The 24081-nt window shown below is 42.9% G+C and overlaps 1 protein-coding gene across 3 annotated transcripts in view; it reads left to right on the top strand.

Annotated features, from left to right (window-relative positions):
• The window catches only part of LOC126199293 (protein daughter of sevenless), a 266858-nt gene that overhangs the window by 183465 nt on the left and 59312 nt on the right, over positions 1-24081 (top strand). The window contains exon 2 of one of the 3 annotated variants that reach the window (XM_049936115.1): positions 17809-17931. The exons of the other annotated variants lie outside the window; for them this stretch is intronic. Coding sequence (XP_049792072.1) covers positions 17809-17931 — 123 coding nt within the window. The remainder of the gene's footprint in view (positions 1-17808; positions 17932-24081) is intronic. 3 annotated transcript variants of the gene reach the window in all.

The following is a 24081-nucleotide window of genomic DNA, read 5'->3' as shown; positions in this document are numbered from 1 at the left end:
CTTCCACTCTTGGTCCGAAAATCAAGGACCATGCTTTTTTGGATGTCAAATAAATCGCGCCGTTTCCGTAATACAACGACTGCACACTTTTCCGCCCCCCCCCCCTCCCCCGACAAGCTTTATATACCATCCACTGCTAGTGCTGCCACCAGACGTCTGTGAGTGGTTGTTGCAAATTGACGTCATACAAAGGTGTTAGTCACATTAACGTAACTGGACCGAGTAGTTAGTAGCAAATAAGTAATAAACTAAAACGCTAAGCCCCATGCTGTACTTTTACTGCATGAACAGTGGAAATGTAGTAAGCGATGAACTTTCCTTCTTTCGTCATTTTGTGGAGGTACCAGCGGCAGTAAGTTCGTAAAGGTTTGAAACTGCGAGGAAAGTTTGTTGGAAGTCGCTAAGCGCGCTCATTTGCAAATCTTGAACGAATATAATATCGGTTATTCACGCGCTGTGCGTTACAGTGCCTCAAGACGGTATACACAGTTTGTTATTCGTGACTTCCTGTGTTAGACCTTTAACATAGCCCCTAATGAGTAGGTTATGAGATCATTTTGAATTTTTAAATACAGTCAGTACCTATCTGAAGGCTTGAAAATTGAATTTTTGTTACCTTTGGAAGCTGTTAGAAAGGCACGTTGTAACTGAGACTGCAGCCCCTCCCAGCCCAGAGGTTAGCAGTTTAGTACTACAGAGCAACTGGCTGCTAAAAAATTGAACCAAATAAGGCAGTACAAAATAATTACGTCTCCGTCTTTAACGATTCTAAGGACGCTCGCAGCACAGTATTATGAAGCCAGCTTTTTTAATTTTATGATGTCGTTGTGTCGCTCCGTTGGGCTGCGAGCCTGGGTCGCTTGCGCATAAATTAGGCCCTCACAGTACACGAAATTTAGCGATAATAGTTGTCGTATTAAACGACCTTGGTGCCCCTGGCCCGTTGTTTCTCTATGAAATTCTGAGCTTTCAACAATCCCCTCTATTGCCGTGGTATGGTAAACGGACGGTCGAAAGAGTAACGGAACGCAAAGCTGTGACTGATACACTGAAAAGCCAAGGAAACTGGTACACCTGCCTAATAGCGTGTAGGACCCCCACGAGCAAGCAGAAGTGCCACAACACGACGTGGAATGGACTCGAGTAATGTCTGGAGTTGTGTTTGAGGGAACTGACACCATGAATCCTGCAGGGCTGTCCATAAATCCGTAAGAGTACGGAGGGGTGGAGATCTCGTCTGAACAGCACGTTGCAAAGCATCCCAGATATGCCCAAGAATGTTCATGCCTGGGGAGTTTGGTGGCCATCGTAAGTGTTTAAACTCAGAACAGCATTCGTGGAGCCACTCTGCAGCAATTCTGGACGTGTGAAGTGTCGCATTGTCCTGCTGGAATTGCCCAAGTCTGTCGGAATGCACAATGGACATGCATGGATGCAGGTGATCAGACAGGATGCTCACGTACGTGTTACCTCTCAAAGTGGTATCTAGACGTATCAGCGGTCCCATATCACACCAACTGCACACGCCCCACACCATTATAGAGCCTCAATCAGCTTGAACAGTCCCCTGCTGACATACATGCTCCATGGTTTCATGAGGTTGTGTCCATACCCATGCACGTCCATCCTCTCAATACAATTTGAAACGGGACTCGTCCGACCAGACATGTTTCCAGTCATCAACCGTCTAATGTCGGTGTAGACGGGCCCAGGCGAGGCGTAAAGCTTTATTCAAAATGTTCAAATGTGTGTGAACTCCTAAAGGACCGGGCCGCCATTCGCTGTTGCCATTTTTCGGGGCGCACTCAACCTCGTGATGCCAATTGAGGAGCTACTTGACCGAATAGTAGCGGCTCCGGTCACAGAAAACCATCATAACGACCGTGAGAGCGGTGTGTTGACCACACGCCCCTCCTATCCGCATCCTCAGCTGAGGATAGTCCCGATGGGCCATTTGTGGCCTGCAGACGGATTACCAGCCATAGGTGTCTGAATACTTTGTTGGGTAGTATACAGGGTGATTCACGAAGATATGTAAATATTTTAATATGTTATTCTACAAAAAAAACTAAAGAAAAAAGTTCATATAAACATAGGTCCGCAAAAGTTTGGCTACGGAGTTACGGCTAATATAAGATTCTGCCTGAAAATTAGCCGTAATTTCATTACGAAACATTTGCAGGCCTATGTTTATATGAACTTTTTTCTTTAGATTCACTTGTAGAATAACATTAAAATTTTGCACATCTTCGTGAATCACCCTGTATAGTACGGGACCTTTTCCAGCGCAGTTTCCCATAGAGAGGGCATTTGACCGTACTGTAAACTAACAAATCGCCATTCGAACTGTAATAATACTCCGCTCAGTTCTAGTGTCAGGCCCACAAACATTACAGTTAGTGACAAATATGCGGCGATTTACATCCTGGAAGCTGAATTATCCGCAGGGAGCCATCTTGCCTCCACGGCTGTACAGTGTACACTCTCACCCCGTTTTCATAGGGCTCCCCAAACCTAATTTCGTAAACCGAATTCCCGATACCGCTTCTGGGTGCATGTAAACATTTCAAAATCGATTCTGGAATCGCTTCTGGTTGCCGGTTTTCCAGTTTTGCAATTGATTTTTCCTCATTTTTAAAAAAATTCGGCTAATATGGGCGGAGTGGCTCTTTGTGCAATGAAGGCTAAGTTGAAATAGACTGAATCTGTTTACACATCGTCTAATTGAAGAGAAACAGCGATTGTACTGACTGGTACAGCGCTGGAAAACGTTTCGTGTAGACTGTCCCATGTAACAGTTGCTGCATTCACATGGAATATAGGAACATAAGGGACTCTCAGGCAATAACTAAGACAGGTGATGCAAATCGTTTTTCGCGCACACAAGGAAATCAGAGCTGTTGCTCCCTCTGCAAGATGTTTAATCTGTCTCCGTGGTAATACCTCGAAAGGTGTTTTGGGTGATTACACGCGAAGAAAATAAAACGGTTTTTCTGTTGAGTAATTTTACCAGTACTTCGTCGCGTTTGGGTGAGTCCGGAAAGCAACAGTTACAGGGGCACAGATTAATTTCAACTGGAAGTCATACCAAGCAAATTTCAAGGAAACTGAAGGGTCGTTCGTCGTCAGAGAAGATAGAAGATAAATACCGATAACTGGTCATTTCTAGGGAAGAAGTGACAGATTGTGAGGGGTTATCAGTAGAGACGCTCTGAGAAAGCAGATAAAGGACAGGATCAGCGACTTGTCACGCGACGATTATAAAGGAAAAGATAACAGACATTACAGCGCCATGTAGGTGGCTTTATTATCTACATGCCTACGCACTGTTGCTGCGTTGTCGTGTGCCAGGATCTATAGGCTAAAACCTATTTTAGTTTTCCTCTTGTCTTACTTGTGCTTAAATTGACAGTTTTAGAACATGAGATAATTTTAACACTGTTTGCCAGGATACGACCTTACGTGGTTGTACGGGTGATCGTGAGAGAGACTGGGAGAGAATTAGCGAAATGTTCTTTGAGATTGGTTTTTGCTTTTTACTTCTCCTGTCGCATTTTCTGCGCGTAACCACACTCGTTTCACATAATTTTCACGTGGGCGCTGATAAACTCGCCGTTGAGCAATCCTAAATCTTCCCCCCCCCCCCCCCTCAGCATCTTTGATGATAAATGACGAACTACTTGGAGGAGGAGGAGGAGCATCTCTGTTTTGAGAGCCAACATTAGCAGTTGGGAAAGTGGCTTGTCGATCATACACATCTTCCGACTAATACTCATTGACTTCTTTGGGTCTGCCGACCCATTGCTTCGTCTTCCTAACAAGTAAACCCCATAACGACGCTTAGAATCTGGCGAAATGCCAATACAGCGGTAACGCCACCGTGTGCGTGTCCGTACAAATAGATTACTGCCATAACTCATAAGGTGCCTGTACATCTGAGCGAACATAGAGACCGAGCATTAGCGAACAGGGCATTCTCTTCTGTGTAAACGGTGGCGAGCAGCGTTTGTTCATGTTACTTTGGCATTAGCAATTGTTTGCTCGTGATCCACCGGTTGTCGATCGTGAAGCGAGTCAACAAAGGAAGTAAGTTCGCGTTCGCTCCGCTTGGGCGCCCACTTAGTAAAGAGCGCACTTGTTTTTCACACGTGAATTTTAAAATTGTTATTGTATGGAGTGGACAGATCATTATGTGATGCTTTTCGTTGAAGAATATCGATACGAAATTAAAAAAAAAAAAAAGCTGTTGCTATGCAATAAATTGCCGAGACACTTTTATGTCCGCTGGGGGAAACGTAGAGGACCAAGACACCTTGCTTCATACGCAGTGTATTACTGGCTAACTTACTACACCATTCTGTAAGTGTATTATCTTCGTCCCTGAAAACTACAAAGCATATTTTATAAAGTAAAGATATTTTATCGACTATGGCAGGTCATTTGTATATTTTTAGTTTACTTTAATATCATTTTTTAAAATTATTTTCCTGGCCCGAAAACAGTCCGTGAGTGCTTCACGTACAGCACTGCAGCCTTCAGAAACTGAGATATAGTAGTAGCTGAAATGCGAAATGGTACTTAAGAGACTGGCGTCACTGACTATGGTTGCTAAAAGTTGGAGCGTGAGTGTAAATTTTTCTTCCGCCGAGATAGTTCGTCTGTAGTTGGTGTCCTGCCTTGCAATTTTCCCCAAAATAGTAGTAAGCAGCTAGCGAAAATCGTCTACCAACATACTCCTAAAATATCGAAATACGCCTACTGAAGTCGGGGGACACACACATTTTCCTTTTCCCTTGCTGCTTTGCTATTGTTCCTTGCATCACCAACAGTGCAGCTACCATACACAATCATGCTGGCTGCATATCAGTGTTTTTCATCTCGGTAGCGCTCTATCGGATGACATCTGTGTATAAGAGTTGAGCGCCAAATAAACAAAAACGCAGCGTTTGCTTGTGAACGTACGTTCAAGCTTGTTCGGTAGCCTTCTCTTTCGCTCGTCTAGTGTAATAGCTTCTTCGTAAGTACAAGCGAAGGGCAGGGAACACTAGCGCAATTGTCCTCCGGAATGCTCGTTCGCTTCTGTTCACTCCGCTGTATAGGCACCTTCAAAGTGCGAAATATCCATCTACATGTTCTGAAAACCAATGGCCAAGGGTAATTCGCACTGGGAACACGTACTTCGATTTCCTCTCATTCCATTTCGGTATAATTGCATAGCGACCCCCGTGATTGCTGTAATTGGTCAAATATTGTCTACGCTTTCACTACGGGAGCGATAAGTTGGTTACTGTGGAACACTTAACACTGTTTCTTGAAGCTTTGTAACTAGTCTTTCGCGAGATAGTTGACACCTGTCTACAAGCGTCAAAAATTCTGACTCTTTTTCAGTTTTTCGTGACGCTCTCCCAAGGGTCAAACAAACCTATAAGTATAACCATTCGTTCTCGCCTTCTTTCTGTGCGTTCAGTAAAACCTGTTACTTCCATCTCGCATTGGGCTCTTGGGCTACACACTTCAGCAATTTTATAAGATGGGAGCGTTTTGTAACCTGTGCACTTCATAGATTGACTGTGTGTGTTCATGATATCCTACCAAAAATCGAAGTCTGCCACCTACTTTCTCTCTCATTGAACATATTTGATCTTTCCATTTCATATCCCCTCAAACTGCTACACCCAGGTATTGGTGTGAGTTGATTGGTTTCACGTGTGATTCATACAGTGTGACGTGCACAGTGTAACTTTTTTGGAACATTGTAAGCAAGTTGCCAGTTCTGCAAAACTTTGAAACCTTATTAGTACCTGATGAGTGGTTGTATAGCCATTCTCAGACAGCACTTCATTATATTGGGTCTACAACTTTGCTTCTCGATTGTTTTCCCCACAAAGTTTGAGGCTTTTTGTGAATACCAAAAAAGAATAATTAAGGTTCAACGTATTGGTCATCGCTAGCCACTGCTTCCTCCAAACATTCGGCCAGGATATGAGTTGCGCGGTGGAACAACGTGACGTCTTAAGAGGAGATCCGTGAATCAATCCAATTTTTCACTTGTTCATATGACCGGAAGTGCTGGTGAGCTAGGCCGCCTTCCATTGATCACAATATGTGTTAGTGAGAGGGAGCAACGTTTGGAGAATACAGCGGGTAAGGTGGGAATTCCCATTTCAACGTTTCATTCTACGTTTTGACGGGTTTTGCGACATGTGTTCGAACATTGTCATGCTGCAAAATCACCTTTTCATATCTATCGCTGTATTGTGGCCGTTTGTCTTTCAGTGCTCGGCTCAAACGCATCAACTGCTTTCGATAACGATCTTCTGTGATTGTTTCCGTCGACTTCAGCAGCTTCCGAAATCTGTTCTCTTTCACCGCCATGTCGGTCTCCGAAGTCAAAATCACCGTTCTTGAAGTGTTAAAGCCATTTTCTGGAAATTCTTTCACTTATAGTTGCCTCAGCATAGGATGAGCCTCAGCCGCAGGTTTCTCCACGTTAAAGCAGAAAATTAAAACTTCCCGCAAATGACAAGAATTGGGCTCGTAAGTTGACATAATCAGTAGAGAATAACTTTATGATGCAATCATAAATCCGTTAATATTTTTATGGCTTTCTGTTTAAAAATGCCTGAGCTTACTGTATTACGCGTCCTACCACCTGCAACACCTCTCGCCGCTACTGCCATCTATTGCAGAACGGTGGAAGCAATGTTGTAGACCTAAGAGATAACTACACTGTGTGCAGAAAGTCTTACGTTACTATTAGTATTGTCTGCCAGGGCATTTATACACAGCATAAACAGCAAGGGTTACGCCATACTCCCCAGGGACACGTCCGAAGTTACTTCTACTTATGTCGATGTTGCGCCCTCCCTACCAAAGAAATCCTTAAGCGTGTTCGAAATTTCTCTTGATTCCCCCAGTGACCGTGCTTCTTCGCTTAATAAATGTTGTTGTTGTACTGGGTCACGTGCTTTCCGCGAGTCATGAAATATTGTCTCTACCTGTCTGCTTTGATCCATGGCTTTCAGGGTGCCGTGTAAAAAATGCGCGTGCTTTTTTCACTTCACTTTTTATTTTTTAAAAATCCATAATGATTGACATAGAGGATGTCGTTCTGTTCCCTCATTGTTTCATCATCATCATCATCGACACGCGAGTTGCCCAGTGTGGCGTGAACTAGAAAGACTTGCAATTTGGCGGCCGAACTTCTCCAGTTCTCCAGGTAGGGGACTCCTGGCCATCACTACCATACGATCATTTCATTTTTCATTCTCGCCTCAGTATGTTTGAGCTCAGAATATGTTCTATGATTCTGGAAGATATGGATGTCTGTGGTATTGGAAGGCAGTTTCGTGGCTCACTTCTGTTACTCTTCTTGTACACGTTTTTTGCCTGTTTCTTTCTTCCGACCACTGGATATAATTTTTTTATGAATCTAGTGTATATTCAGGTTAAAATGAGAGTTAACTAGCTGCAAATTATGTGTAATATCTGACAGGTATTCTACCGGGTTCTGGGAGCTTGTTCTGTTTTAGCGATTCCAGCTGGTTTCCAACAGCACTGGCAGTGATATCTAAATAATTCATCTTTGCCCGTTTGTCATATTAAGCTGAAGCAGTCATCTTGTATCGTTATTTGTAAGCAACTTTTGAAAACGAAGTTTAACAACTGTACCGAAATATTTGTAAAAATATGCGCTGTGAAACCAAAACATAATGACCACGTTCTTAACTGTGTGTCCCTCAACTTCTGAAGCGCAATACGTCAGCGATTCTTCGCGGTATAGATTCGACGAGTCCTCGTCAGGTTTCTGAAGGTATGTGGCACCAGATGCCAATAGACAGATCACGTAATCCCCGTAAACTATGCGCTGGTGGGTTGTAGGCACGGAGCTGGCGCTCCATGGCGACCCAGATGTGTTCCATCTGGTTCAGAGCAGGCGAATTTCGTGGCTTATACATAAGGTGAGTTAATTGTCGTGCTGCTCAAACTGCTCTAGCTCTGTTGTGGCCTTGTGACACGGACAGTAAAGATGACATCGCCAAAGGGGAACACAGCAAGCATGAAAGGAGGCAGGAGGTCCACAATACTGTTCAAGTAGTGGACAACTGTAATGGTGCATTCGATTGCTACTACATGTCTCGTGCGCAACGATGATGGCGTATCAAGACACGATCATCGGCCTGGGATAACGATCAACGCTTTTTTTATCCGATCAGGCGACACATTTCCATTGATTCACAGACCAGTCTCGATGATCCTGTGCCCAACGTAATGGCAAAGCATGCCTGGAGCCTGTAACAGTGTTTTGAAGTCGTTAATGTCAAGTGCTGTGCTTGGTAGTCGACATCCTGAAATGAAACATATTCGACCTCGCCTGGTGTCGACGGCTACTGCAGTTGCTTCAACTGTCGTCAGCTAGGGTAGGTGAAGAACGTGACGTTCCAATGTGGAGTGTACTTTGACAGCCGTACCGCCGCCGGCCGTTGCTCGATTGGTGCAGCAACAATGTTACTTAGTCGATCTGGCTTGAACTCATTGTTTCAGATGCTTATCAGAGATTGGGCGCACATCGATTTGTTTGTCTGCTAGAAACTGGTACTGCTTGCTGTAGGTGCATTCCGTTGGTGTTCCACAAGGGGACTGTTGGTTGGAGCGTCTCTGGTGAGTGGTCTTGAGGCCACACTTGACTGCAGACTCGATCTTCAGCGGGAAAGAGTGCATCATTTTAGTCAGCCTCCGACATTCGTTGACTGAAGTATACTTCAATGCTGATCGAAGCAGTGTCAGGCAAATTCCAATGGCCCCATAATGGCATCCTGGTCGTTGTGCAGCTTGCCAAGGGAAGTTGGCGGCGATACGTTCTCGAGTTGCGGCCTGGTACACTTCCTTCCTACTCTGGCTGGTTGCGAAGAAGACATCTGCATTTTGTTTCTTGGTGCCTATAGTTGAACTTCCGTGCGTTAGAGCTGTGCTCTGAGCAATGAAGATATTTGGCCTGCAGCATTACCACTGTTCGCTGCAATGGCATCCCCATTACCTGGGGGACAACAGCTGCTCGCTGCCTTCGAGTAACGCTGGACAGGCATCTCATGTGGCGCTGTCATATTGGCAAGATATGCTGTAAAGCACTGAGAAGGTTGAAAGACGTCTGCCCTATATTAAATCCGAGATAAACTCTGCCTCCAGCAACAAGCCGCATCATCATAGTTCGTCGTCTCTATCTTCTCTTACCTCTAGGAATCGAGCAAAGTGCTGTTTCCTATCCATTCGATTGTTTACCTGTCGCATCCAGATCCGATTCATCTTCATTACGGTCATAATTACGTCTGACATAAGAATCTGTTCCCTGATTAATTTGTTTGCTTTCCTGTCCCTTCAAATATTTGCAAATACGCATACGTTAATGTCTCACTGATCCACCTCACTTTCTGCGTGCTTTTTTGCATTACAGTCAATGTACCAATACGCCTAGATCAAAACTGGTTATACACACAGTTCACCAAACGCGTTCGAAGTTTTAATTTGGAAGGTAAATTTAGTGTATCAAACACAAACTCCGTGCAGTTTATACTTTCTTTTCTTGTCCAATGAGTTGTTGTCTCAAACTGTTCCAAACACAAAGCATCAGGATCTGTTTCTAAAAATTCATTGTTAATTTGTACTATTTTCTTAATGATGTTTTCATTGTATATTTCTGTAGTTCGTTTTCAGACCTACTTTCAAACTGGCTCGGGTTAAGATCTTGCTTTAGTTGTTGTAGTTTAATTGCGCTAGACGCATACAGTAAAACGTCAGCATAACGTAGGTGGTTGTGCTATATTCCATGGAAAAGTAGGCTATTCTTCTTAGTTTGTCAAGTGTAACCCTTTGATTATCAGTTTAATTTCAAAAGCATTGATGTGTGAGTTTTTAATTAAAATGTCTTAGTCAGAAGTAACAATAGGAAAATATATCTCGCCGTTTCGTTTCCCAAGGTTTCAGAAGAACATTATGCAAAAAGTAAAAGATTACTGAAAACATGCACAGACATTAGAGGACACGGCATCTTTCCAAGCGTGTAACTCACACTACAGGTGCTCAGTATGGGCTTCGTTTGCGATGCGGCAAGCGTCAATTCATGAGTGCAAGTCGTTGACGCGATGTGTCCGCGAAGGCAGCCAGCCTTGCGAATCTCGTACTTGTGTTGCCTATCAGCAGGTGCAAACTAAGTCGATGTGACAATACGGAGGATTGCAAATGAAACTTGAGGACAGCACATCCTACAGGTGCAACCTGTAAGTGTAAGAATTCAGCTAAACCATTAGTAGGCTTCCCTGTACCAGTACATCACTGATACATAGCAGTAATATGCAACAAATTCTGATTGGTTCTCTGATCACCTATCGTGGGACACATACATCCCGGTGGTAGTCAAAGGGTTAAGAATCTGGATACTTTCTGTTAGACCTGATGATAAAATTTAGTGATACACAATCACCAAATTAAGCTTTATTGGCAGATTTTCCTGGTGACGCCTTTCTGTTAAACGCTGATTTTTGTCCGGGTTGAAAATGTTGTAATTTATTTTCAACTAAAGAGGTCTACGTCTCATGAAATAGGTCACCAATTGCACTAAGCATATTTTTTTACAGCAGTAATTAGCAAGTGTATTTCATAAATGTGTGCCGCGCGGGATTAGCCGAGCGGTCTGGGCGCTGCAGTCACGGACTGTGCGGCAGGTCCCGGCGGAGGTTCGAGTCCACCCTCGGGCGTGTGTGTGTGTGTGTGTGTGTGTTTTTTTTTTTTCTCCTTAGGATAATTTAGGTTAAGTAGTGTGTAAGCTTAGGGACTGATGACCTTAGCAGTTAAGTTCCATAAGATTTCACACACAATTGAACAATCATGAATGTGTGTACTGATGCTGACAAGCATAAGCGAGATAACAAGACTATCGACATGTACTGCGACACCACTTAGGAATCTACAGCAGTGCTGTGCATTGATTTGAACCAATGGCAACGGATGAGAACTCAACTGCACGGGACACTTCCTCAGAAGTTGCACCTTGTCATCATGTGACATCTGAATATCCACAGTGCTTGTTGTTAATAGATGCCTATCCTGTTCGGGTAAAACAGATAAATGTTTTATCGATTTCGACATTGTTTGTCATTATCATTTATAAAAGTACTGTTTCTGAAGTAGATCTGGTAGATCTAAAATAGCGAAAGAATTTCTTTCGCCGCGTATGAAGAGTGGAATCTCCTAATCTCTATCTCTGATAAAACATCCAGTGGTTTTATCTGCAGATGCCAACTATGTTTGCAATGAGCTCTACTCAGAATTCACTGCAGAAAAAGCCAGGATTAAAGCAGTATCATGATGTCACGTTATAGATACGGAAAAACGGTTTGTAAATCATTGGACAGGAAAAAATGACTAAAGATACTACACGATTACATAGTTTCCAGGACCCCACATGCGGCGCCCGCCGAAAAGTGCTCCCGCAAAAAGTGACACGGCTACTCTGACGTCACTCCAAGGCGCGTATTTAAAATTATTGATTTGCAGTATGTCTTTTATATTATTACACATTGTTCTTTATTATTTGAACGACATAGACCCTCCAATTAATTTTGATACAAATGCTAGCTTGAGTGAATATTGTCAAATGCAGTTACGAATTATAGAACCGAAGATATGACTCGAGAATATCGTAACGGAAGTACTGCTGTAGATTCTTTTGTAAACGTGACATTTGATTCGAAAATACATGGAGTTAGTTACAGGTACTTGTTCTGAACGATTTCTTGTCATCGTTTACATGTGACTGCAGTCTTGAAACTGTAGTGGTCTGGTCGTGTTGTATGATAGTGCGTCCATGACCGAAGGAAAATTAAATCGTTCCCCTTAACAACACAGGCACTGCTATATGGTACGATGGTAATCCCTGATGTAAGGTCTCGTATTGTTTTGTAAGTCCGTAGACCTGTTTATTTCTACAATGGTTTACATCAGTTTACATCTTGAACATTTAGCTATTTTTCGACATAATCACCATTTCTGTCTGCATTTTTGTAGACGCTGTGGCAGTTTTTGTATACCCATGCCATACGAGCTCGCCGCCATGCTGTTCTGAAAGTCATGAACCTCTTCCTTCACCTCGTCGTCGGAACTGAATCGCTGGAACCACAATTAACGCTGACAGGTACTGTAAGACTCTGAAGAAATTCAGACGGGCAATTCAGAACCGGAGAAGAGGAATATTGAGAAAGGGCGTACACATTTTTCATGACAACGCTCTCCTGCAACAGTTCCGTTGGAACATAATTACCCACTCACCCTATAGTCCTTACTTGGCGCCCAATGACTATCGCCTGTTCCCTAGGTTAAAAGAACATTTGGCCGGAAAGCGATTCAGCTCCGACGACGAGTTGAAGGAAGAGGTTCATAACTTTCTGAACAGCATGGCGGCGAGCTGGTATGACATGGACATACAAGAACTGCCACAGCGTCTGCAAAAATGCATCGACAGAAATGGTGATTATGTCTAAAAATAGCTAAATGTTCAAGCTGTAAACTGACGTAAACCATTGTAGAAATAAAAAGGTCGATGTAGTTAGAAAAAATAGGAGACCCTACTTTTGGGATTACCCTCGTATCTATCCGCCGACACCACGCACCGACTTCCAGTTAAAATGTCCTCCCACTGTATGGGAATTACAAATGTGTGTACGAGTAAAGGCTATGATGCAGGAACGACGGCATATGGAAGTTACTCTCACCGCGGATCGTGCTCGGATAGCCAAAACGATTAAGGCGGCGGATTCGAGTCCCGGCCCGGCACAAATTTTCGATGTCGTTATTCCCTTGTACAGTTGGTGGTTGTTCGTATTCGGAACTGCGAATACATTTCATGATTGTACTGTAGCAGTAGTAGTTCATTGGTGCGCTTCTATTATTTTTGTTGCAATTGTCTTCTGTTGTTGTGTTAAGGTTTTTCATTTCTTGTTGGAAATGTTTTACATGCGTTTAATTGTGAAGTGTTTAGTAACCCTGTATCGCAACCTGTACTCGAGCTATATAGGAAAATGTATTTTTTAACACTCTCCGATTATCCTACGCACGATAAATAAGTACCGGTTTTCATTTTCTTACTGTGTATCTCCGTCTCTGCGCAAACAATATAATTGAATGTTGGATTATGCAGTGTTTTGAAGTTCAAAACATACGCAATGATAAAATTGTTCAAATGGCTCTGAGCACAATGGGACTCAATATCTGTGGTCATAAGTCCCCTAGAACTTAGAACTACTTAAACCTAACTAACCTAAGGACATCACACACATCCATGCCCGAGGCAGGATTCGAACCTGCGACCGTAGCAGTCGCGCGGTTCCTGACTGAGCGCCTAGAACCGCTAGACCACCGCGGCCGGATACGCAATGATATGACGTTCCTGTCTCTATGCTGTTTACATTTGCATATTGATTGCTGATGCTGAGAAAATCTTTTTCCATTATGAAATAACTACCTTTCAAGAAAGTAGAAACAATACAGCGTTGTTCACTAGGGATACACCAAATTAGGTTGTGCAATTGTGAAAAAATTGGCCTTGTATGTGAAGAGATGGGGTCGCTAACCACATTCGGCTACTGTAATTTACTTTCGCGTCAGACTGGTTCCTTCTACAGGGCAGTTCCTTATCAAACTGAACAATTAAAAATGAATTATATTTTTTGTTAATGTATAATACCATGACATGTCCAGTATCACTTTTAAAAAGGTCGATAAATGAATAAAACAACAAAGTACTACTACTACTACAACTACAACATAGGCCTGAAGATTAACTGTCTTGTTCGTGTGCTATTAGCCAAACAGGACGCGCTGTACTGCAGTGGTCCATGCATTAATAGAACTACTATATGGTGTTGCGCAAAAAGTAGGTGGTGGAGCGATGCGTAGAAGCATTTAGCCACTATTGTACGTGGCCAGGCAGAATGAGTAGTAGGATATGAAAATAACAGAACAAGGAAATAAATTTACAAATTTATTGAAACACACGGAAAACAAAGAAAATTATATGCCATTACATACCCTATACGCTCTTTACTTGATTTTGAATATAACAGCATACAAATGGTCGTTATCACTTCGCATGCATTTCCCCAGGTGCCGAACGAAAGCCTCCCTCAACAGATTAAACATGTTCAATGGGATCTTTTACACAACTGTTCATATCCTTTCCTTTAATTCTGCCACTGTATGAGGACGTGTAGCGTACACTTGAATGTTCAGGTATCCCGAGTAGAAGATATCAGGAAGAATACAAGAAGCGTAAGGGGAAGGTTCGTTGGGAAATCTTATCCATTTCAGTGAGTTTCTGTTCGACCTGCATCTTGTATGGGTGGACGTGCAGGTTATGATGGATCACAGGGAACGATCTGTCAGTGTTAGCGCCGTGGTATGTTTGGAAGCAGAACGGTGAAGAATTCGGATGAGTGCTTCACACGTCTCGTCCACTCGCTTTACGATCCGCTGCGTCCTTCGTCCTGAACTTTTCTTTTTTGTGCAGGATGCAATATTCCTGAATAGTTGCACTCATCATAAAATCGTCATGTCGTTAAAACTCGAAATGGTGATGAGTCACTCAACTATGGTTTTTTTTAAAAATGAGGTTTGACGACCAATGCTTGATATTTTGAACACCACAAGGCCATACTTACAAATGGCCACCCTTCCTCAATACAGTGAACAAGTGCATATTTCGTGCTGGTGCAACAGTACGCCGGCCGCGATGGTCTAGCGGTTCTAGGCGCGCAGTCCGGAACCGCGCGACTGCTGCGGTCGCAGGTTCGAGTCCTGCCTCGGGAATGGATGTGTGTGATGTCCTTAGGTTAGTTAGGTTTAAGTAGTTCTAAGTTCTAGGGGACTGATGACCACAGGTGTTAAGTCCCGTAGTGCTCAGAGCCATTTGAACCATTTTTTTGCAACAGTACCACCATACCAAGTGACTCAATTCCTACTATTCGTTCTGTAGGACCCCATATTACGTTAACAAGCGAAAGCAAATTTTTCTTAGCATGTAAATTTTCCAGAATGGGAGGGATTAAGAAACTCCGATTCTCACAGGTGTCGGTGAAGCCACTGCACAAACGTATGTGTCGCATTACTGATTTGTACGCTATGGCCAGAGAGTTGGTAAACGATTGTGTTAACAGGCTATGCCATTACGACCAATAATTGGACAAATACACATTCTGTAAGTCAGTAGCTTCTCCCTACAGTGCCAAGAAAATAGCCGCATAAACAAAGGATCTAGCAAAGTAGAATAAGATGGATCATGTGCTGCCATTGGAAATAGTGTAAAATAAAGAAAGCGTAAAAAAATGTGCACAATCTTTTGTCAGTATTGTCTAAAAATAGTTTTCTTCTCGTTTACTATCTTTCCAGAGTACTGAAACAGTAGGATGTACTTGTTATGTTGTCGCCTTTATGTTGTCGCCTACTGCCCTAATTAAAAAAAAAAAAATGGCTCTGAGCACTATGGGACTCAACTACTGAGGTCATTAGTCCCCTAGAACTTAGAACTAGTTAAACCTAACTAACCTAAGGACATCACAAACATCCATGCCCGAGGCAGGATTCGAACCTGCGACCGTAGCGGTCTTGCGGTTCCAGACTGCAGCGCCTTTAACCGCACGGCCACTTCGGCCGGCCTGCCCTAATTATATTTATTAACTGGAAGAGGTAACAATTCATGCAATCCTCTCAACCACAGTTTTTAATGAGATTTTTGGTTCCTCATTTGCTCCTTCTGACAAAAATTGAATGGCATTGCATACAACCACATATGCCTGCCTCATTATGAAAAGCGAAATCTGCCCCAACAGTGTCCGTGAAGACTGTGTTGCCACGCTATGTAGTGAAGAGCCAACAGTGAGAACGCACGAAGTGTGCAGGCGACAGTCAACTGAGGCAGCCCCCCCCTCCCTTTCGGAATATATGGATGAATTCACCCAGCACTCGCCACCAAATTGTATGCATTCTCGACCCCCATGTTTGCTGTTCCCAGGGTAGGCAATGGATGGAGAATGTAGCATGTGTCAGATGCGGAGAGTACATTGGCAGTGCTGTGAAATATTTCGTCTTCACCTGTGCAGAACACATCACATACTTGCCTTACCTAGTGGGGTGGCGCAGTGCTTAAAACACTGGACTCGCATTCGCGAGGGCGATGGTTCAAACCTGTGTCCGGCCATCCAGATTTAGGTTTTCCGTGATTTCCCTAAATCGATGAAGGCAAATGTCAGGACGGTTCCTTGAAAAGGGCGTGGCCACTTCTCCATCCTTTCCTAATCCGAACTTGTGCTCCGTATCTAATGACCTTGTTGTCGACGGGACATTAACAACTAATTTCCTCCTCTTCGTACATACTTGTCCTTACTCGCACACCATACTACTACTACTATTGTTACAACCAATGCTTATTTTTTGAAAAAGAAAAGGTGCCTGTACTCACAAAGAAGATGTTGCTCCAGCAACTTCCACGATTTTAACATACTCTACGATGTACACCCATAGCTTCTAGGCGACTTCATGGTTTTGCTGTCAGCTGGAGAATGATAACCTTTGAGCAACCATGACTACGTGTTTACTACATTTGAACTGTTGAGAGGAGGCTCTACCATCCTGATGAACAACTGTGCAAAAATTGTTCGTACAAATGTGGATGACATAGATGAAGTAACTATAAGATTCATTTGATAGAAACACTTTTCGTACTGAAGTCGTGCCCAAAGTGTGCTTCAGCGGAAGTAGTATACGTGGGAATGTATTTTATTGAAGATATTAACAGAAACCACGAATTGCTTCTTTTTTATTTAAGCGAAATTTGCAGCCTATCGTTTCTAATTTCGGCATCACCAAATGTCTGATGATGCTTCCCAAGATTTTCTGACCAATACTAGAAACCTAAAATCATGACGCATTCAGGCAAATCATCATCTGCTCCTTGAAACTAAGCTTTCCAACCGCTTCTTTTCTTGTCTTCACCACGTGCAGATTCGACAATTTCTCCCTTCTTCGGTCTACCATTCTTTACTAATCAGCACAGATAAACTATTTATTTCACTCATTTTGAAAAGAATGACTGCACTGATTTAAGCTGATTGACTCAAAACTGGCGCGAACGGCTCCCAAACACTCGCTTGGAACCGAGCGCAACTCCCTGTTTCCATATCAACATATAAACAAAAAAGCGTTGTGCCAACTTGAAAGGAATAAAACTGGAAATTCCATTTTCAAAAAAAAATGCCATCTACCAGAATATTTATAATACGTTTTGCTCTAAATAAATCGAATACTTTTAAAAAAGTATGAAAAAAAGGTGCCAGTACCGCGTACTGTTAGAAAAAATCGCTGATTACTACACTGCTATTGCTGCTCCTGTTGCTAGGATCATTGTGACGTTGATCAAACAAGACACATTATCACATTGTCCACTTTAAGCGAATTTCTTTGAACGAGGGAGACTAACAGTTAATCAGTTTTGTGGTAAGTAAAAAGGCTTTTCGATAACGTGCTATGATTTAAATTATGTTGGTTTCGTGAGGGCTAGAAACTCACTCTCTCTGTCTCTGGCTGTGTGTGTGTGTGTGTGTGTGTGTGTGTGTGTGTGTGTGTGTAACCAAATTAGCTAGCTTTTATTAAGCGCAGATTTGTAGGTTCAGAATGAAGGTAAGACATTTCCTGACGCTGCCTCCCCTACGACCAGATGAAAACGCAGTGTCGGTAGCCTTGGTACAGGCATGATCTCTTCCACAGGAGCTCTTTGGGAGAAGGAGCGTGCAGCGGTCGTGTCGAGTGGTGTATGTGGCGCCCATGTACTTCCCCAGTGGTGGGCTGCCTCCTGCGGAACAGCCTTCCAAATACCTGCACTGTGCAACCGTAAGTGCGCGCCTTTCAAGAGTAGGCACACCCCCATCCCGAGAACCAAGCATGGCGTAGTTGTTGGCTGCCACCCCCCTGTCCTAGTAGTTAAACTGTAGCCGTTCTCCATTGGCCAAGCGTTAGCAACCGCTGGCCTTCTGGGGCTGCAGACTGTAGGCCAGCTGCTTTGCCTGCTCTTGTGTGCTGTGGAGCTTCAGTCTCGTACGTGCAGCTCGTCGTTGTCGCTGTTATGTTGCTCGTATAGCTTCCTCAGGCGTCCCACTTTCCTTGTACAGTAAAAAAAAAGGACATGCTAACAGACGACCAGTCCATGCACGATTTACCAGTCCCGGAGCATATTTTGAGACACGGCGCCAGTTTTGTTGCTAACTGCGCATGGTTTCATCGCTTAATTTAAACACTGCAAAGTCACATACATGGTGATCCAAAAGTCAGGTAACATTTGAAAATGCATTAGTTCACGGAATAATGTAGGTAGACAGGTAAAAATTGACACACATGCTTGAAGGGAGTTTTTATTAAAACCGAAAAAGTGTGCAAAAACAGTCTAACAGATGGCGCTGAATAGGAACAAGTCAGTGTCGCCGCATGAGAATCGTGTATAAAATGAGCTTTAGTGAGAGAGGGAGTCAGATCATCCCTAGCCTGGCTGGTAAACGCCTGTTGGAAGTTACGACTTTTATGCAGGATGGTGCTCCACCCTATATTGCTACACGTAGGAAAGATGTCTTGTGCACATCGTTTGGTGAGGATCGGCGCAGCTGAGCCACCAATTCCGTCACCGTTGGCCTCGCACGTCCCCAGACCAAAATCCTGTGGGGTCATCTGAAGTCGCAAGCCTACCGCGGTTGTCCGACCTCATTAGAGACGCTATAAGACAACATCTATTGGCAATTTCTCACCGTATCAACTGATATTTTGTACAGTGCTGTTCACAACATTATCCCTCAACTACAGGTTGAGCATTTCTTGTGACGAACATAGTCATTGTAAACATCAGTAATTGTTAGGCTGATTGTTGCTTTTGTAACATGTGGAGGCCCATCTGTTGGTCATTTCGTGCACACTTTTATTGGTCTCAATAAAACCTAATGTCATTTCAAGCATGCGTGTCAGCTTTTACCTCCCCATCTAAGTTATTCCGAGACGTATTGAATTTTCAAATGTTAACGGGCTTAGGGTCACCCTGTACATTAAAGGCTGTAATCATCTGTGTCGCTTATTAATCAGTCTTGTGGTGCTACTAATAAAGTTGAATTTTACGTGTGATATAGGAATACATTCCCGGTGTTCCGTTCTGGAGGGACAGCAGACGTCGGAATTCGAAATTATCCTATGACTGACACTCATTAAAATCTGGCTAGAAAACGTGCAGTGTACGCTGTGTACCTTACATTCAGAGTGAAGCAAACAGTTGAGTGCTGCGAAATGAAGGTTTTACTTCGATCAGAAGTGTAATGGCAGATGTAAAATTGTCCACACAAAGTACGTGTTGTTTCATGCACGGAAAACATGTCTTTTATCTTCTTCTGGGGTGAGCACCACAGCCTCCATAAATTAATGGAGAACTTTATTTCTACCAGGTCTTAAATGAGTACTCATTCTAAACTGCACAGGTGATGTGGATAAATCATTCTCGTAAGTAGTTTCCATTTTATGCTGCTGCCGTGGATGATGTATTCACATGTATTACGCACTTGACGAACACATGCTTGAAAATAGCTTATAGTGCTTAATGAAGTACGCATGTAAAATAACAGGCTGGTGGAAACGACGCCATGCTGTAGAGATGTCTTTTGAAAATGCGTTATAGCCCACATTAGATAGCCAGTAAAAGAAACAGCAGCTTTGGTCCGGATATCAAAGTACTTCCCAATTAAAAAAAAAAAAAAGCCTTGAATAGGATACTGATAACTTTCAAAGTTCACTGCCGAAGTGAGTCAGAGGTATGAAAACGTGTTAGGCACATATTTCGTGTAGCCTAAGATACCGAAGCTATCGGTGTTGCATGTGATTGGACACTAATTAAACAGTAAATTGCTTGCCGTGGCAGATTTCCCTTTCTGTGCTGGTAGTTAACGCTTGTAGCAGTCCCTGTAAATTTGGTAGCAGTGCTTTTGTAATGTTCTCACTACATTTGTTTATTTCCAAAAGAAAAATGAAAATCTCTGAACGACAAGATGTCATTCAGTGTCTTAGATGGCACTGACATTTCTTCTGAATGTGGAGTCACATGGGATCTAACTGTTTTCGAAGAAGTTTGCGAGAGAAATGTTTACTTTTTTATATTTGCTTGTTAAGAAGGGCGCTACGAAACTTTTGCAACACTGCCATTGTTTGCTTCTCCAAAATAATCTGTTACTCAGTGCGTCTTGTTTAATAATTGGTTTCAACGGATTTAAGGCGGACCCGACGCATAGTTGTAATCCGTCGGAAAGTTTTAGTTATCATACAACTTTTCCAAATTGTCTGCTGCCTTCTTTAGCTCCCACACATACAAGTAGATCTTTTTTGTATTATTTCGTTTAGCCCTAACCCACGTTTTTCCGCGGGGATAATACCATGGCATAGGGAGTTGTGGGATAGGCGAATGAAGAACAAGTGTTTTTCGCCCGAGATCACAATATGTTGTGCTAGTCCGTCAAGAAGTTTGGTACCCACATAGAATGAGGCCCTGTAAGTGTAATTTAGTTTGTGGGGGGGGGGGGGGTGTAAGATACGATTGCATATAGTCCCAGACATTGTCGTATCAGCTGGTAAGACACCCGATTTTTCGTCATTAGTTTCTGCGTTACAATCATGTTCTACACAACCCGATGGATGAGTTTTGTTGGAGCCTGGAGTGTCTTGGACGCGGTGAAATTATCGCTGTGGACTATGTGAAGTTGGTGCAACAACGTGAGCAGTATTCGACAAGTACTGGAAGCGTTTCACTAAAGCACTAATCCAACATTAACCTACGAATAGATTTGAACAGCGTAACTGATCATCACTCTTCCTTCTATTGTCAGCTTACACACACCTGTAGGAGTAACATTGCAAGTCTCTGGTACGACCCTCTGTTTAGTAAAAGTGGCCCTTAAAGCGCTTCGAGGCCGTTGAAAAGAGAGAAATTACAGCTTATGTAACATCGCCTTTTCCTCGAAGTTTTGGGTTCTGGGGTCAACGTGACAGTTACTCCCATACTTTTGCTTATGAAGAGGAATACGACGAATATTGACTGGGACCTTTTTGCTCCTAGAGACATATTTGACAACTGAAATGTGCAGTGTCAGATAAATATGTATCAGTTGCAATAAAATTCCGGAAATGGAATGCCCTGCGTTGTAAATCTTGCTTAAAAAAGGTTTACTTAACAAAATGAAATCTGTTCTAAAACCTGTGTTCCAGGAGCGCACATGTAATGGCGTTCTGAGACTAAATTTGAATAAGATTAAATCAGTTGACCAGAAACGAATTTTATGTAGTACAAAAGATAGTGCCTCAAAACTTGGTTCAGCACAAGATAATTTAGATGAAAATCATGGTAGTTCCCAAAACTTTCAACCTGTTTATTGTAGCATGTGTACCTTAATTTTCCCCCGTTTTCGAGAGATTAAGTAGTGGAGTAGTTTTGAAGCCTTTGCCACATAAATATTCGGCATTTTCTTATAATCCATTTTTGATACTTCCAGAAATATTACTTGAATTGAGATCTAGGCATTTGTGATTATGCTATGCGTTAAGTGGCGGTCGATCTCTCAGGAGTGCAACACTATTCCATTCTGTTCAAGCTTTTCTTTTTCTTTTAAAAGCATATTTTTACAGGCAACGTGAAATTTGACGGAGGACGTAAATCATTGTGACTTATAGATGCAGGCCGGTGGGAAAGTGTCAGATTACCAACCCAAGGCAAACCTACATCTACATCATGTTTAAATGTATATAAAACATTTGACAGTTTTGGCAGGGATACACTCTCTGAAATTCTGAAGCTAGTATGGGTAAAATAGACGAAACGAAAGGTTATCTACAATGACATGAAAGAGAAATAGTAATTTAAAGGAGATTGAGACAGGGTTGTAGCCCTGCCCCCAGGGTTATTGAATTTGTACGTAGCGCCATGCAATAATAAACCAATGAGAAATTTGGAGAGATAATTAAAGTTCTGAGAGGAGAAATAAAAAAAATTGAGTTTTGTCGATAACATTGTAATTCTGACAGATACGGGAAAGACCTTTGAAGAGCAGTTTACTGGAATGGATGGTGTCTTGAGAAGAGGCTATGAGCTGAAGTCAATAATCATAAAACAATGGCAATGGACTGTCGTCGAATTAAATCAAGTGATGCTGTAGGAATTAGATTAGGAAATTACACAATGAAAGTAGTACACTAATAGTAGTCGATGAGTTATGACTGACTAGCCGAGGTAAAGCGGATGTAAAATGCAGATTGGCTACAACACGAAAAGCATTACTGAAGCTAACATCTAATATAAATTTAAGGGTTAGGAAATCTGTTCTGAAGGTATTTGTCTGGAATGCAGCCTTGTACGGAAGTGAAACATGAATTATAGGCATTTCAGACAGGAAGAGAATAGAAGCTTTGGAAATGTGGTATGGCAGAAGAATTCTGAAGATTACATGGGTAGATCGAATAACCTATGAACAGGAACTAAATCGGATTATGGAAACAAGAAATTTATGGTATAACTTGACAAAAAAAAAGGAGGGGGGGATCGGTTGATAGGACACATTCTAATGCATCACGGAATCCTCCGTTTAGTGGTGGAGGGAAGTGGGGGAAGTGGGGAGAGGGGGGACTGTAGAAGTAGAGCAAAGGCTCGTCCTCAGCAGTAATTAGGTTCAAACAGAAGTAGGTGCAATAGTTACGCAGAGACGAAGAGTTGCGTAGGATAGAGGATGGAGAGTTGCACCAAACCAGTCTCCGGAGTAAAGAAAGCAACACCTCTGCCAGTGATTTGCAAATGAGAAAAGTTCCCGAGTTGTATGTTGGTTTGAGGTCAACGTTGAACAGTAGGTCTTCCTGTAAGTAGCTGTGTAAGTCACTTCAGAGGACGGACTGAGGCAAGGTCATACCACTCCATTAATGCTGTACTTACACCGAGGTGACGAAAGTCATGGGATACCTCCTAATATACTGTCTTACCTTCTTTTGCCCAGATTAGTGCAGCAAATCGGCGTGGCATGGACCCCGCAAGTTGTTGGAAGTCCCCCACAGAAATACTGAGCCATGTTGCCTGCATAGTCGTTCATAATTGCGAAAATGTTGCCCGTGTAGGATTTTGTCCACGAACTGATCTTTAGATTATGTCCCATAAATGTTCGGTGAGATTCATGTCGGACGATGATCTGGGTGTCCATATCATTGGCTCGAATTGTCCACAATGTTCTTCAAACAAATCGCGAACAATTGTGGCACAGTGACATAGCGCATTGTCATCCATAAAAATTCTATCGTTGTCGCTCATAAATGGTTGCAAATGGTCTCGAAGAAGCCGAACATCCAGAAGACCCAGTCCATTCTATGTAAACACAGCCCACACCATTATGGAGCCACGACTAGCTTGCACAGTGCCTTGTTTACAACTAGGGTGTATGGCTTCGTGGGATCTGCGCCACATTCGAACCCTACCATCAGCTCTTACCAACCTTAAGCGGGACACATCTGACCAGGCCACGGCTTTCCAGTCGTCTAGGTTCCAACTGACGTGGTCATGAGCCCAGGAGAGGAGCTGCATGCGATATCGTGGTGTGAGCAGAGGCACTCCCGACCCCAAATTTCGCCGCACTGTCCTAACAGATACGCTCGTCGTACGTCCCATATTGATATCTGCGGTTATTTCACGCAGCGTTGCTTGTCTGTTAGCACTGACAACTCTACGCAGTTGCCGCTGCTCTCGGTCGTTAAGTGAAGGCCGTCGGCCACTGGGTTGTCCATGGTGAGGGGTAATGCCTGAAATTTAGTCTTCTCGGCACACTCTTGACACTTTGGATCTCGGAACATTAAACTCCCTAACGATTACCAAAATAGAATGCCCAAGCGTCTGCTCCAACTAAAATTCTATGTTCTAAGTCTGTTAATTCCCTTCGTGCGGCCATAATCACATCGGACACCTTTCCACATCAATCACCTGTGTACTAATGA

Source organism: Schistocerca nitens, chromosome 8 (assembly GCF_023898315.1).
Source record: "Schistocerca nitens isolate TAMUIC-IGC-003100 chromosome 8, iqSchNite1.1, whole genome shotgun sequence".
In the NCBI taxonomy this organism is placed as follows: Eukaryota; Metazoa; Arthropoda; class Insecta; order Orthoptera; family Acrididae; genus Schistocerca; species Schistocerca nitens.
The sequence above is the reverse complement of the archived record's forward strand: the minus strand, read 5'-3'. Positions and strand labels throughout refer to the sequence as shown.